This window comes from Opisthocomus hoazin, chromosome Z (assembly GCF_030867145.1).
Source record: "Opisthocomus hoazin isolate bOpiHoa1 chromosome Z, bOpiHoa1.hap1, whole genome shotgun sequence".
Lineage (NCBI taxonomy): Eukaryota > Metazoa > Chordata > Aves > Opisthocomiformes > Opisthocomidae > Opisthocomus > Opisthocomus hoazin.
The window spans coordinates 49,113,071-49,126,047 of record NC_134454.1 but is presented as its reverse complement, the minus strand read 5'-3'; the positions used below and the strand labels follow the sequence as shown (position 1 = coordinate 49,126,047).

The window sequence follows — 12,977 nt, the reverse complement described above, 5'->3', positions numbered from 1 at the left end:
GCAGTGTAAGTATTGTGTAGCATAGAAGGAGTGTGACATCCAAGACTCCTGAAGTCAGGCTCTGAAATCCATTTAATGCTATGTTTAAATAAGTAGCTATGGCTGTGAATACCCTACAGTAGACAAACGCTGCCACTGACATCAGTGGAACAGCCTTCCCACTCCCATCCAGGTGAAACAGATTTTACCAATAAAAGCCACTTTCTCTAACCAGAATTATTTTCCTTTCTCCACTCCCCTCTTCCTTCATTGCATCCGTTTCATGCTTCTCATGCTTGCCTTCGACACCTTTACTACTAGATGAGCCCTCACAACTTCAGTGTCGACATTTTGCCCTCCCATTTCTAAAGGCACCGGTCCAAAATGCCTTTGTCCTACCTGCTGTTCTGCACTTCGAATACCCACTTTAAACTGTGTTTCTCTTAGCCTAAATAAGAAGGGTGTGACCAATATGCTCTTAGAACCCCTTCTCTAAACATGTATCTGTCTTAGAGCAAGAAATAAAGCAGTTACCAACAGTGGGGTAGAGACTCCAGATTGTATGGCTGCTCTCCTCTTCAAACTTGAAGCTACTCCTCTCTTCTTCTTTTGCTTTCTGCTGCTTTTCATTTGGTCAAATTACAAGGATGGACTCATACTGCTGATGGGCAGCATCTGCAAGGTCTGTGTTTCTGCCTCACTGTGAATAACTCTGCTAAGCACTGGAAACAGTTAACTTCCCATGGAGCTGTGGAGACGAGGACAGGCGGAGAAGAGAACCTCTGAGTCACTTTAGCAGGTGCTTACCAGAAGGGTCAGATATCCTCTGACTGGACCTCTGACGCTGCCCCCGAAGGATTACGTTCAGCAGAGGTCTGTGACAATGCTCTGCCAAAAGTACCCTTTGGTGTATAATAACAGAGACAGGGTGAGGATGAGATAGCACAGAGCCCCTTCCAGATGTTCTTCCTGTTGGCAGCTCCTTCCACACAAGAAGTTTGCCCAGGCGTTGCATCCTGTGGATTATCATTTTTGTGACCCTGCTCCTCTGCAAAAAAAAAAAACACAAACCAACACAAACAAGAAAAACCCCTAGCATCTTCTGATGTTATTTTCTTTCTTACTCAGTACCGGATCCAGGCTCTCCCCTTTGCTAAAGGAAAGGTTATAATAACAACGGCTCACAGTGCTTTTAGTCTTCATTAAAGCGTACAGGGGGATGTGTCAGCTGCAGGGCAGACATGGAAGATGCAAACAAAAAATGGTATTGTTTTGTGTTTCTATGTACTTATGCAGGCCTTCCTGAAGGCCTTGGAAGTCTCTCTCATATACAAACAAAGACAGTTTATTGGTTATAAGTATTAACCTCAGAAAAAAGAGTGTTCTGTATGGCTTTTCAGACTTCTCTAATGTATATATTGCTTTCCATAGCAACACCTTCTGAAATTAAAATGTTTTCAACAATGTTTGTAATATCTTCGCTGCTCTGTAAATGTCATTTATTCACTGTCATGTCAAAAAAAAGCAGGAAGAGATATTCTTTTGTTAAAATGGGATAAGACCATCTCTCAGCCACTAAGGTATCGATCTCTAGCATGTGTTCTCCAAAGTGAGAGTATTACATTTTTATATATATCACTGATTAAAATCAGACTAATATTTAGACAAATATTTTATGTAAGGGTCTGGACAGAGAGAGGAGATGCAGGTAACACCGTTTTACTACCCCCATAATTTTTACATGTGGAAAAGCTGAAATACAAAGATACCCATTTCACTCTTGCTTGCAGAGTCAGACAAAGTGTCTCAATGAGCTGGAAGTCTCCTGTTTTTCCATCCTCATGAGACTTCACAAGCTCTTTTTTGCCTCTTTTTCAGACTTTTTGATCCACCCTTTTGCCCTCAACCTTGAGGAAAAAGACAAAGAGAAGCAGGTAAGGTAGATGGTAAAGCCTGGCTTAATTAATTCTCAGTGCAAAAATATGTCTCAGTAGTAGGAGAAACTTCAGACAGAAGAGAAACAGTGGAAAATTGAAATATTCACTTGGAAACTAGAGATCTAGTGGATCTTTATCCAGTGCAACAATATTTTAAAAATACTGTAATGTAGCAGTAACTATTGTGTGCTACAAAAGTATTATTTTGCCTTCAGAAGTGCTCAGCAGAGGGCTTTTTTTCCCCTTGGTCAGCTGAAGACACTCATGTTATTAGGAAAGAGTGTCAGGAAACGAATATAAAAGTTATTGTGAGAGGAAACCTGTTTCAACTCCCATGATTACAGTTTAGCACAGCTGCACCCCAAGAGAACAATAGTGAGATTTATTTCTTTTATAAGTCTCAATTTTATAAAGTATAAAACAGTCCTGTTAAAGAAAGCTGTGAGCACAAAAACTGTCTGGGAGGATGTGAACATAAAAGAGAGAGAGAAAGAGAGAGCACAAGAGAGCAGGGATGCACATGTTACTGTGAAAGGGGAAATAAACATGTTTCCATCTAATATTTAACTGATTTCTTTTGGGTGCTTAAAAAAAATGAGAACCTCCTATATTCTAAGCAAAAAAAATGAGTAAAAAGCAAGGCGCATTTTACGTGCTCGCTATAGGCACTTACTCACTACCTCTGTGCTAAGCACAAAAACTGGGCCCCCAGGCAGGGCATCCACCTGTATTTGCTGGGCATCTCACAGTCCCTTTGCAAAACTGGGTCCCAAGGGGTGATTTTCTTTTCTCCCAATGGCCTGCCACAGCTGCCCTACATCTTATTTTTAATTTGTGTTTTGCTTTTGCAATAGGATAGGCAACTTTGACTCTCTATCTGCTCGTCGTGCTGGCTGCATGCACATGGGTCAGGTACGTGTGCCTCGGCACTTCACCTCCCCCCAGCGGCACAGGCATCTGCTGAGATCAGCAGCCGAGCATGTGGAAGCAGGGCTCAAGGATGCTGGGATGTGTTTCCAGTCTTACTGGTCAGTACTTAGGAAGAGCTCAGCAATTCTCGTTGTTCCTTCCACCTTCTGTGTAAAGCCTTCTGAATAAAGCCTTTCTGAATCAGTGGACCTTTGCTTACTTCAGCTGTCTCCCCAGAACGGGCCTCCATCCTATCTGCAACCGCTGGTGCTACCAGGCTGGTTGTGAGGGGCTGCTGTTCCCTGCCAGTGACCCAGCACTCAGACCTCTGCCACTCTTCGGTGTGCTGCCTTTGCAGCCAACCCGGAAAGGTTCCTGTGCCTGAGGAGATTAGCTGGCAGGAAATCACGTTCAATGCAGTGACCATGTCAAGCCTGCAAGAGACCTCCTACCCCCATTTTGCTGTTTTTGCGGCTGAGACAAACATGTCTGCTTTTCAGATGAGGAAACAGAACAGCCATTCATGTGCATTATGAAAAATAAAAGTTGAGGACACAGAAACAGTAAAAAGCAAAGCCCAAACATTAGAAACAACCACTAAGAGAAAGTACAGTCAGCTAAGAGAGATTATTCCTGCATTTATTTCACTAATATATAACTATACATCATATATTTAAGCTGCTCCCATTGGTCTGCAAAGTTATAGCTTCAAGTGGGGGGAGGAGAGAAATGATGCTATTTTACGAGAAACACATAAAAAGAACTGCTCAGCTACCTTCTGAAATACTGCATTAGAAGTCAAAATTCATTCCAACTCCTTTCATTTGTTAAATGTTTTTGACAGAGAGTATGGCATTTCTTCATCACCTGCTCTGAGCTACCAGTATCACAGTTTTCTCTGACAATGCTATCTGCATGTCAGTTCAGAAACATTAGCGTTTGAAAGCTGGAAAATTTACACATTTTGGTTACAACACAGTGCTCACTCAGGAAATTTAAGTTTTGTTTCCAGATCTGCTGCAGATATAAATCCCTCCAACAAATCCTTTGACCCTTCCATGTTTCAGTTTCCCTATCTATAAACTGAGAATCAGCTATTTTTAAATTGCTGTGAGAAGGCAAGATGTACTTTTCTGTGTATAAAACCAAAATATTGTTTTTGACATGCAATCAGCTACCACTCTCTGTTATTAGAGGCTACATATTATGATTTGAAAGAGACAGATGTCTGTGTGCTGCTGTTTAGATGTAAAATCAGAAATATCGTAATTCAATGTTATTTTTCGTATGAGGCATATGAAAAGAAATTCATATTTCAAAAGGAAGGTAAAGCATTTGAAAACACATCATAGCCATACTGTACCTCCTAACAGTTCACCCCATTTCTCCTTCTATTCCCACATGTACATCAAAAATACAATAAAGGAAGAGGAGAAAAAAACAGTTAAAACTGTTATGAAGGAAGCTGGTACACAACTAAAATCAAGAAAGCTGCCCACTGATTTCAACAGATTCAGCTTATGACTTTTTTAGATTTAATGAGAACATTTTTGCTCTCCAAGCCAAAAGAAAAAGTCACAGTTAAACATTTCAGAACCAGTTTTACTTTCTCAAGAAAAAGAGGGAGTGATTGTGGAATTATTATGAAGATGTCATCTAATTTTTATAGCAATTCTGAAAAAATAATTATCTGACTTATTCCTGACATCATTGTCATTGTCATCTCTTCCTGTTAGATAGGCAAGTCATATCGCACTTTATGTTGTCACTCACAGACATCCAGTAATATGTTGAAGTCGGTATTTCCCAATGGAGAAATACATAACTCACCACTTAACTTTTCCGTCTGTTAGTCTTCTATGAGTTTTCAGAAAACAAAAAAACAAAAAAAAGAGGTGATCACAGTGTTGGCTTTATTTCTGATAAACACCTTTTCTCAGATGCTTGGCCCTCTGATGCTTTAATGTATGCAGTAATAAGGCACTTCTTCCAAAAAGCTGGAAACTTGCAAATATTTGGAAAAATGTTCAGTCTCCGAACTTGCCACTAACAACAGTATCATAAAAAGACTGCAGAATAAACTTGTCTCTGCCGTAACTCAAAGGGATATCAATGAAATTAAATTAGGAACGGGTTTAACTCAGAACTTAGACCAGTGTGTTCCTAATGGATCCTGTAATAAACACAGTATCCAGATTTTCTTGTCTGGAGCAGGTGTTTTCCATTCCTTTGCATACAGGGGCACCAATAAATATGATGCAATTTTCTAGACCATCCACATTAACAACACTTGCATGAGCTAAGGATGCATCACTAATGCTGGCTACTAAATGCTTACACCTGTTTTAAAAGGTCAGTTCCAGGGCCACCCACTTGAACAGCAAAAGGGGTGGACTCTGCTGTCTCCATAAGAACACCCTTCTCCTTTTCCTGGGCCAAGACTGTCCCTCAGACTTTCAGCCAAAGGGAGGAGGGAGACAGAAGTTTCCTCCACCGTGGTCACACCACATGGAAACAAGCAGGGTCCCCTTCAGTGCAGGCCTCATGAAGCCATTAGCAAGAAAATGTGCCATCAGTTTCACCCAAAGAGTGTGGCAGAGAGGATGCCAGGAGGGATATACCTAGCTGCTTCTCAGTCAGCGATATAGCAGTTCTAGGTGCAAAAAATCTAGAGTATTTTTTGCTAGGGAATATTATTCCTTCTGGGAATGCCCCTTATTTAGCTATGAGGCTCTCATAGCTTTTACTGAGTGAGAAATCACCTACCATTTATTCTGTGGGATCTGATAAACCAAAATGAAATGCAGAGTTTAAACAACGAAAGGGTAAAAATCTTCTTCAAAAATACCATCAGAGCGGAAAGCCAGAAATTGGTACAGAATTATCTCTTACCAGTGGAAGATGGCAGACCGTTGCTGTTTCCAGACCACCCTTAAGAGCACCTATGTTCCCTCATCTCCTGTCTTCCCAGTTTGGATATCTGCATCTTTCTGGCAGAAATCACCTCCAGAAGGAGAGGAAGGAAGGAGCAGAGAAGAAATTTCTCACACCCTACTCATGCTGCACTTAGAAACCAGTTTTCCCTTCCCAGTAATTCTCAGTTTGCCTCACTCCCCATAGTTTTCAACTGCCACCATATTTTTAAAATATTTGCACTGATTTACAAGTTTAGAACCTGAAATTGCCCTATTTTCTCCTCTTGTGAGTGCTGCTTTGAGCTCCAAGGGCAGGATTTGTGGTAGTAACAACCACTACTTGACTGCCAGCAGCCAGCCTTTGGAGGGACTTGTAACCACCAGGCAGGAATCATAGAATCATATAATCATAGAACCGGTTGGGTTGGAAGGGACCTTAAAGATCATCTAATTCCAACCCCCCTACACTGGGCAAGGTCACCTTTCACTAGATCAGGTTGCTCAAAGGCTCGTGCAGCCTGGCCTTGAACGCTTCCAGCTAGCGGATGTTCTGGGCAACCTGTTTCAGTGCCTCCCCAGCCTCATAGTAAAGAATTTCTTTCTTCTGTCAGTCTAAATCTACCCTCTTCTGTTTAAAGCCATTACCTCTTGTCCTATCACTAAAAAGTCTCTCTCCAGCTTCTTTAAGGGCTCTCTTCAGGAAGAGAGCAAGAAGGCTGCAAGAAGATATTCATGGAGCCTTCTTTTCTGCAGGCTAACAGCCCCAACTCTCTCAGCCTTCCCTCATAGGAGAGATGTTCCATCCCTCTGCTCGTTTTTGTGGCCCTCCTTTGGCCACGCTCCAGCAGGTCCATGTCCTTGTGCTGAGGGCGCCTGAGCTTGATGCAGGACTCCAGGTCGGGTCTCGCCAGAGCAGAGCAGAGGGACAGAACCCCCTCCCTTGACCTGCTGGCCATGCTGCTTTTGATGCAACCCAGGATACGGTTGGCCTTCTGGGCTGCAAGTGCATATTGCTGGGTCATGTCCAGCTTTTCTTCCACCAGCACCCCCAAGTTCTTCTCCTTAGAGCTGCTCTCAATCCATTCTCTGCCCAGCCTGTATTTGTGCTTGGGATTGACCCGACCCAGGTGCAGGACCTTGCACTTGGCTTTGTTGAATTTTGTGAGGTTTGCACAGGGCCATGATTACTCTAGTCTTCTGCAGTCAGAGGAAAAAACAGACCTGCTACCATGTAAACCACCATCTTCTTACCTGCTGGAGGAACTACTCTGAGAGGTGCCAGCTATAAACTTTTCTTCAACACAAAAGATGCCTAATATCACACTATTTGCCATCATTGCTACATTAACCATTCATAATTAGTTGCTTCATTAACTAGCTATTAGCAAGTTTGTTGTTAGTTACCCCTTACGCAGAATACAGAGTGTGAAAGAAACTAGGACTAAGACCCTCAGTTTGCCATGGTGCAATCTGGGTAGCAAGGCATGCGGAGGACAGGTATCCCACTGGCAGAGAGAGGCCAAGTTCTGTATGGAGTCAAAGTGTAGCAAGAAAAGGGGCAAGCAGCGGAAGATGGGCAATGATACCACTGATGAGGAAGGAGGAAAATTGTCATGCTTGCTGAGCAAAAAGTCCCACAGGGCCAAACCAAAGATGCTCTGTAATATTCCCGCAGGAGTTCTCCGATCTGTGTGTTGGGTTGGCTCACTGTGGGGATGGGCATGGCACAAGAAACATCGTCCCTAAAATGCAGGTTTTCTGCTGATCTCACTCAAGGAACACTGCGGTCAGGAGAGTTACATTTTGATCTGGTTTAGAGGGAACTACTTATGAACTATTGCCAGCCAGCTCAGAGCTGTACTGCTCCACACATCACAAGTGACTCAGAGTCATGATAGCTTGAACAAATAAATAAACAACAGTTGAGGAGAGAAATCAAAGGCACAACGGAGTAATGAAAGCCATGTTTCTTTTCGGTTTGCATACAAATCATCAGATGCTAAATCCATCAGCCTAAGAAAGGGACAAAAACTTTTGTTCTCCAGGGCTTGGATTAGCTTTTGTGTGGTTTTCTAACTACATTTCTTTTAGCTTTTCTTTGCCTTTTTAATCATTTGTCATAAGAAGAAAGCAAAGAGAACATCTTGATTTTGCGAGATATTTTCTTTTGAAGGCAAAGGAGCTAGTGGCACGTTGCAGTAGGTGCTTACATTGCCTTTTCTTTCTAGGAGCTTTCTCTCTAACTCAGCACTGCTTTCTTTCACAATTATTTTACTTCCCTCCTTGGCTGGCTTTGAGATTGCGACAGCCGAACAAACCCTTCCTTCAAAAAATAATTTTGACAAGCAGCATGTGGGTATATTCCTGCTGCATACTAATTTGGAAGATCTCCTTTTGAATTTGGGGTGCAAGAAAACAAAGCAAAGGTCAATTTAAAGCAATATTTGTCCTAAAGCACTTCCAGCCTGTTCAGGCAGCCTCCTAGAACCATCAGGTCATTGCAAAGTTGGTGTCCACAGAGTAAAAAGCAAGCACAGCTTCCCTACATTCCTTCTTCCAACACATACACAGGGATTTTTACTGCAACACCACTAGCAGAAAAACAAAAATCAAGCATATGCTACAGTCATTGCCATATTTCTCATAGAAAATTAACTGCACAATTAGCATTCACGCATAATAGAAAGATCCCGTGTGTGTAGCACTGTAGAAATAAAGCTTGACTTATTAGGCTGCAAATAACAACTTCAAAAAGTCCAGGCATATACCAGTTGCATTAAGGAATGTGTGCCCACTTGTCCACCAGTAGCCAATACGAACTACAGGGTGAAAGGATGAGGATGTAGGTTTTGCTTTGATGGACAGTTTTCAGTGAAAGGGATTTTATTGTCAGCATTTCCATTTGTGACTGGAACAATTTAAATAATGTTTTCCTGACAGAAGAAATGAGCCAAACATTTGGGAAATAAAAGTAATTTTGTTCTGCATTTCGGGGAAAACCAGTCACAGAACCCACTGAAAACTCATCACTCACCTCTAGGTTAATAAAGGGTATAAAAAGTGTTGCAGCAGTCAGTTACGCCAGAGATATTACAGTTAAGCAGGCCAAGAAGTTTATTGCCTATTTTGTGAAGGCTAGTTCATTGGGTATCCTGTTGAAAGCTGCATTAGAACTCCAACTTCTAAACCAAATAGATTTGCCTCGCAACAAGACCCTTAAGCTGCGTTTTTCTTGAACGGCTCCTTTAGATTCATATCCCAGGCTTCCCACTTAAGGCATCTGAAAGAAAGCCGCAACTTCTCTTGCATACACCTAGCCCATAAACAAGAGCGGTCATCCGCAGGTTCGCTGTCAGGATCCTTTCATCCTTCTGGGATGTGAAGATCCACAGAGCACCGAAGATGAGAAATAATATCATCTGGGGTCAGAAACAGGAGGATAACACAAGTGCTTAAGAACACACAACTTCCAGCAGAGATGGAGATGAAAATCAACTACCTCATTCAATTACCAACCATATTCCAAGGGATTCCTTTGTGGTCATTCTAAGTGGGATATGCAGACATCTATAATCTTGTATGTATAATTTCTTCTCTGAGTTTCCCAGGAGGGTGATGTAGTGCTATATGAGGACCGCATTATTGCTGAACCTGCAATGACCACAACAAACAGAATTAAATCTATTGAACTGCTTTTGTGACAAACCTTTGCTTTCAGTTCTGCTAAACCTTCTACAGTTTCTACCTTTCAGTCAGAAAATTTCCAGGCTTGCCTCTTGGATCAGTACTACGTACTTAGAACATTTATTGGAGGAAGTGAATAAAACATAATACTCCCACATACTTTGCAACAAAACAGAAGCAGAAAACCATGCACTTGCCACAAACACAGGCAACAGTCGTGGATTCATTTTACACAACTTCTGAGAAGGTGAATAAAGAAGGAGGAGAAAACCAAGAAAGTCTAAAAGGACAGAAGTTAACACGTAGCAGCAAGGAAGTTAAATAAACAGTAGCATACATTTCAATATTGGGTGAACATTAGTTTTATGGAAAAACCAAACACTCAGACTTCCTCTGGAGCACCATATTTCAGGCACGAGATGTATCCCTGCTTCCTCCACCTTGCCTCAGGGGAGCAAGGTCGAGCAGACTCCAGCTCCTTCAGCTCCCTGCACCATCTAAGCTGGCCCCAGGGACCCTCACTCTCCCTCACTCTCCCAGGAGACAGCCACCACGGCACCTTCCCAGAGGACTGTTGGCCTTGCTCAGGTCCCACTTTGCTTTACCGTCCTACAGACAGACCTGTGTTGCTAGTGCTGAGATGCAGCATGTGCAGCTCCAAGGACAGCCCTGCTGGTAACAGCTCCCGGAAAGGGGGCACCAATAAGGCGGTTTTTGTGGGCGTCCGCTCGTCCAACAGGTGTGTCTTGTGGCCCACTTACAGCTCTTCTGGCTGAAGGTGTTGGGGTATTGCAGTTTATCTGGTGGATTTTGTTACTGCAGCCCTGCTCACTGGCATTTTGATTGAGACTACCAATTTACTTCTCAGCAAGGGGTTGCAAACAAGCAAACGGGTTATATCATCTCTTCATAATTGCTGTAAATGGCCAGCTGTCCAAACCAATGAACTATGTACAGAGGGGTTTTAGCCCATTAACAACTCCCTGGACTACCCAGGCAGCATCTTTTTGAATGCCTAAGCTAGTGAAAAGGTGGGACATCTCATGTAACAGTGGGATAGTGTTGATTTGTGACAAAGGTTGTAATTCTGCCCTGCATAGATGCATACAACTCATTCACGTAGGAAAAACCATTTCCTGCTTACTACATTGACAACCAAAACTTTTCTTGGCCTACAGAGCTACTAAGTGTTTCATTGGAGAAGGTTGAGTGAGGCAATCAACATGAATTACCTACTAATTAAGTAAAATAATAAGTAGAAAAAAATCTGGACCAAGTCTTCTCTCTGAACCACCCCTGTATCAAACTTCCCTCAACTGAGAAATACTGATGTGGCATCCCACAAGTTGCCACTTCTTATTTGCAGATTCTGCTGTTCAGAGATAATCAGAAATTTACCAACAGTGTTTGTCCCCATCAGAAGTTATTAATAGCTTAAAATAGCAATATTTTACAGAAGCATTCAGTTCTGGTACCAGTTCTCATAAAGAAAAAAAGGGGAAAATATTTCTGCTAACATTCTTTCTGACAGCTCCAGAATGGAGTAATTTGGCTTTTCATTTTGAAAAGAATTCTTGTATTAGCCTCACTTTAAAAGTTTGTTTGCAGAGTGTTGACATCTTGTTTTTATTACCACAAAGGATTTTTCTTCATGAAAGTTATTTTCAAAACTTTCTGTTAAACTTGCAAGATTTGCTATCAAACAGAAAGTCTGGTTCCTGTACAGTCACTGTCACCAAGTCTATTTTTCTGCTGTACCAGTGATCTGTCTTATGAAGGACTGAACTGAAATTCATTCCTTGGCTGGGAAACACAAAGATTAAGTAACATAAATATTCTACAAGCACTGTATTCATGTGATAACATGATTACTTTCACATTACATTGCAAACTCCTGTGATTTTAATTTTCCCCCTTTATTAAAAAAGTCCTGCAAAAATGTTATTTGTGGCTGTATCTTGTTGCATCAAATCAATATGTTAGTTTGTGCCCATGAGTTATCCCAGTGAGTTAAAATGATGCTGCTTCTGTGAATGCTCTTGAAGAACAGAATAATAGGAGCCTGCAGGGAAACTTGATGTCCATAAAAACCTCAAAGTCAAAAAAATGTCCTGGTGGGCACATCTTAAAATACTTCTCAGCAACATTTAAAAATACAGTACTTGCACAGAAAGATGTTTTTTATTCATTGATTTGTTAAAACAGGCTAAATCATCACAGGAGAAGATGGTGAAGAAAGTCACACAGCTGCAGTACAAGGGCATCAGCTTCTGTTTGCAGTTATGACTTCATTTTCTTTCCAGTTTCTCTTGCATACACAGTGGTCAGTCTTGAAACTAGCCTGATTTACTTTGAAAAATAAATACATACTCCACTACTTACTTCTCTTTACTTCAAATAGCCAGTGATGAACACATGATACTAACTAAAAAGAGAAAAAAAAGAGCGACATCTCACAGAAAAAGGAGGTTATATGACAAGAGCTGTGTGTGGTTTCGTGCTAGTGAATACGTCAGGTAGGTTGCTAGCCAGCTGCATCTGGGATCTCAAACCTCCAGATACGCTTTAGTGGTGACACACTTTTTTTATTGCCTCTCCTCACACCTGCACAAATGTCCAACCTCATCCATGCAAAAATGAGGTTTCAGGCAATTGTGAAGCCTTTCTTGATTCCCAACATGTCCTGCGACAGTCCCGAGACACAGCAAAGTTAGTATTTGTAGCTGAACCCAACAATAACCGCCACTAATAATCCTTCGGTTTGGGGGTCATTCTACGTACAGAATCACAGTCAGAGCAGAAGATCTATGAACTGCAGCATACATTTGCCAGGTAGTGCTGTACATCCCCTGATTATCAAAAAGCCCAACAGAGCCAATGCCAGCCATCTCCAAGACGGACCTGCTGCCGGTCAAGACCGAGCCCATTACTGACAGTGGTAGCGCCTCTGGGATAACATATTTAAGAAAGGGGAAAAACACTCTGAGCAACAACAGGCAGAGAGAGGAGTGAGACAATGTGAAAGAGGCAGCCCTGCAGACACCAGGGTCAGTGAAGAAGGAGGAGGAGGAGGTGCTCCACGTGCCGGAGCAGAAGACCATGGTGAGGCAGGCTGTCCCCCTGCAGTCCATGGATGTCCACGGTGGAGCAGACATCCACCTTCAGCCTGTGCAGGACCTCAGAGCAGTTGGATGCCCAAAGGAAGCTGTGACCCTGTGTGGAGTCTGTGCTGGAGCAGGGTCCTGCCAGGACCTGTGGACCCATGGAGAGAGGAGCCCACGCTGGAGCAGGTTTGCTGGCAGGGCTTGTGACCCCATGGGGGACCCACACTGGAGCAGCCTGTTCCTGAAGGACTGCACCCCATGGAAGGGACCCACGCTGGGGCAGTTCATGAAGAGTTGCAGCCCATGGGAAGGACTCATGATGGGGCAGTTCATGAAGGACTGTCTCCCATGGGAGCAACCTCATGTGGGAGGAGGGACAGAGTGTGAGGAGTCCTCCCCTGAGGAGGAAGAAGCAGCAGAGACAATGTGTGATGAACTGACTGCAATCC

General features: G+C 42.6%; 1 protein-coding gene across 1 annotated transcript in view; it reads right to left on the bottom strand.

The window, feature by feature from the left end:
• Positions 1 to 9,315: 9,315 nt before the first annotated feature.
• AGTPBP1 (ATP/GTP binding carboxypeptidase 1) overlaps positions 9,316 to 12,977 on the bottom strand; it is an 89,833-nt gene continuing 86,171 nt past the window's right edge. The window contains exon 26 of the mRNA XM_075410580.1: positions 9,316 to 9,391. Within this exon, the coding sequence (XP_075266695.1) occupies positions 9,380 to 9,391 (12 nt within the window). The 3' untranslated portion in view covers positions 9,316 to 9,379. The remainder of the gene's footprint in view (positions 9,392 to 12,977) is intronic.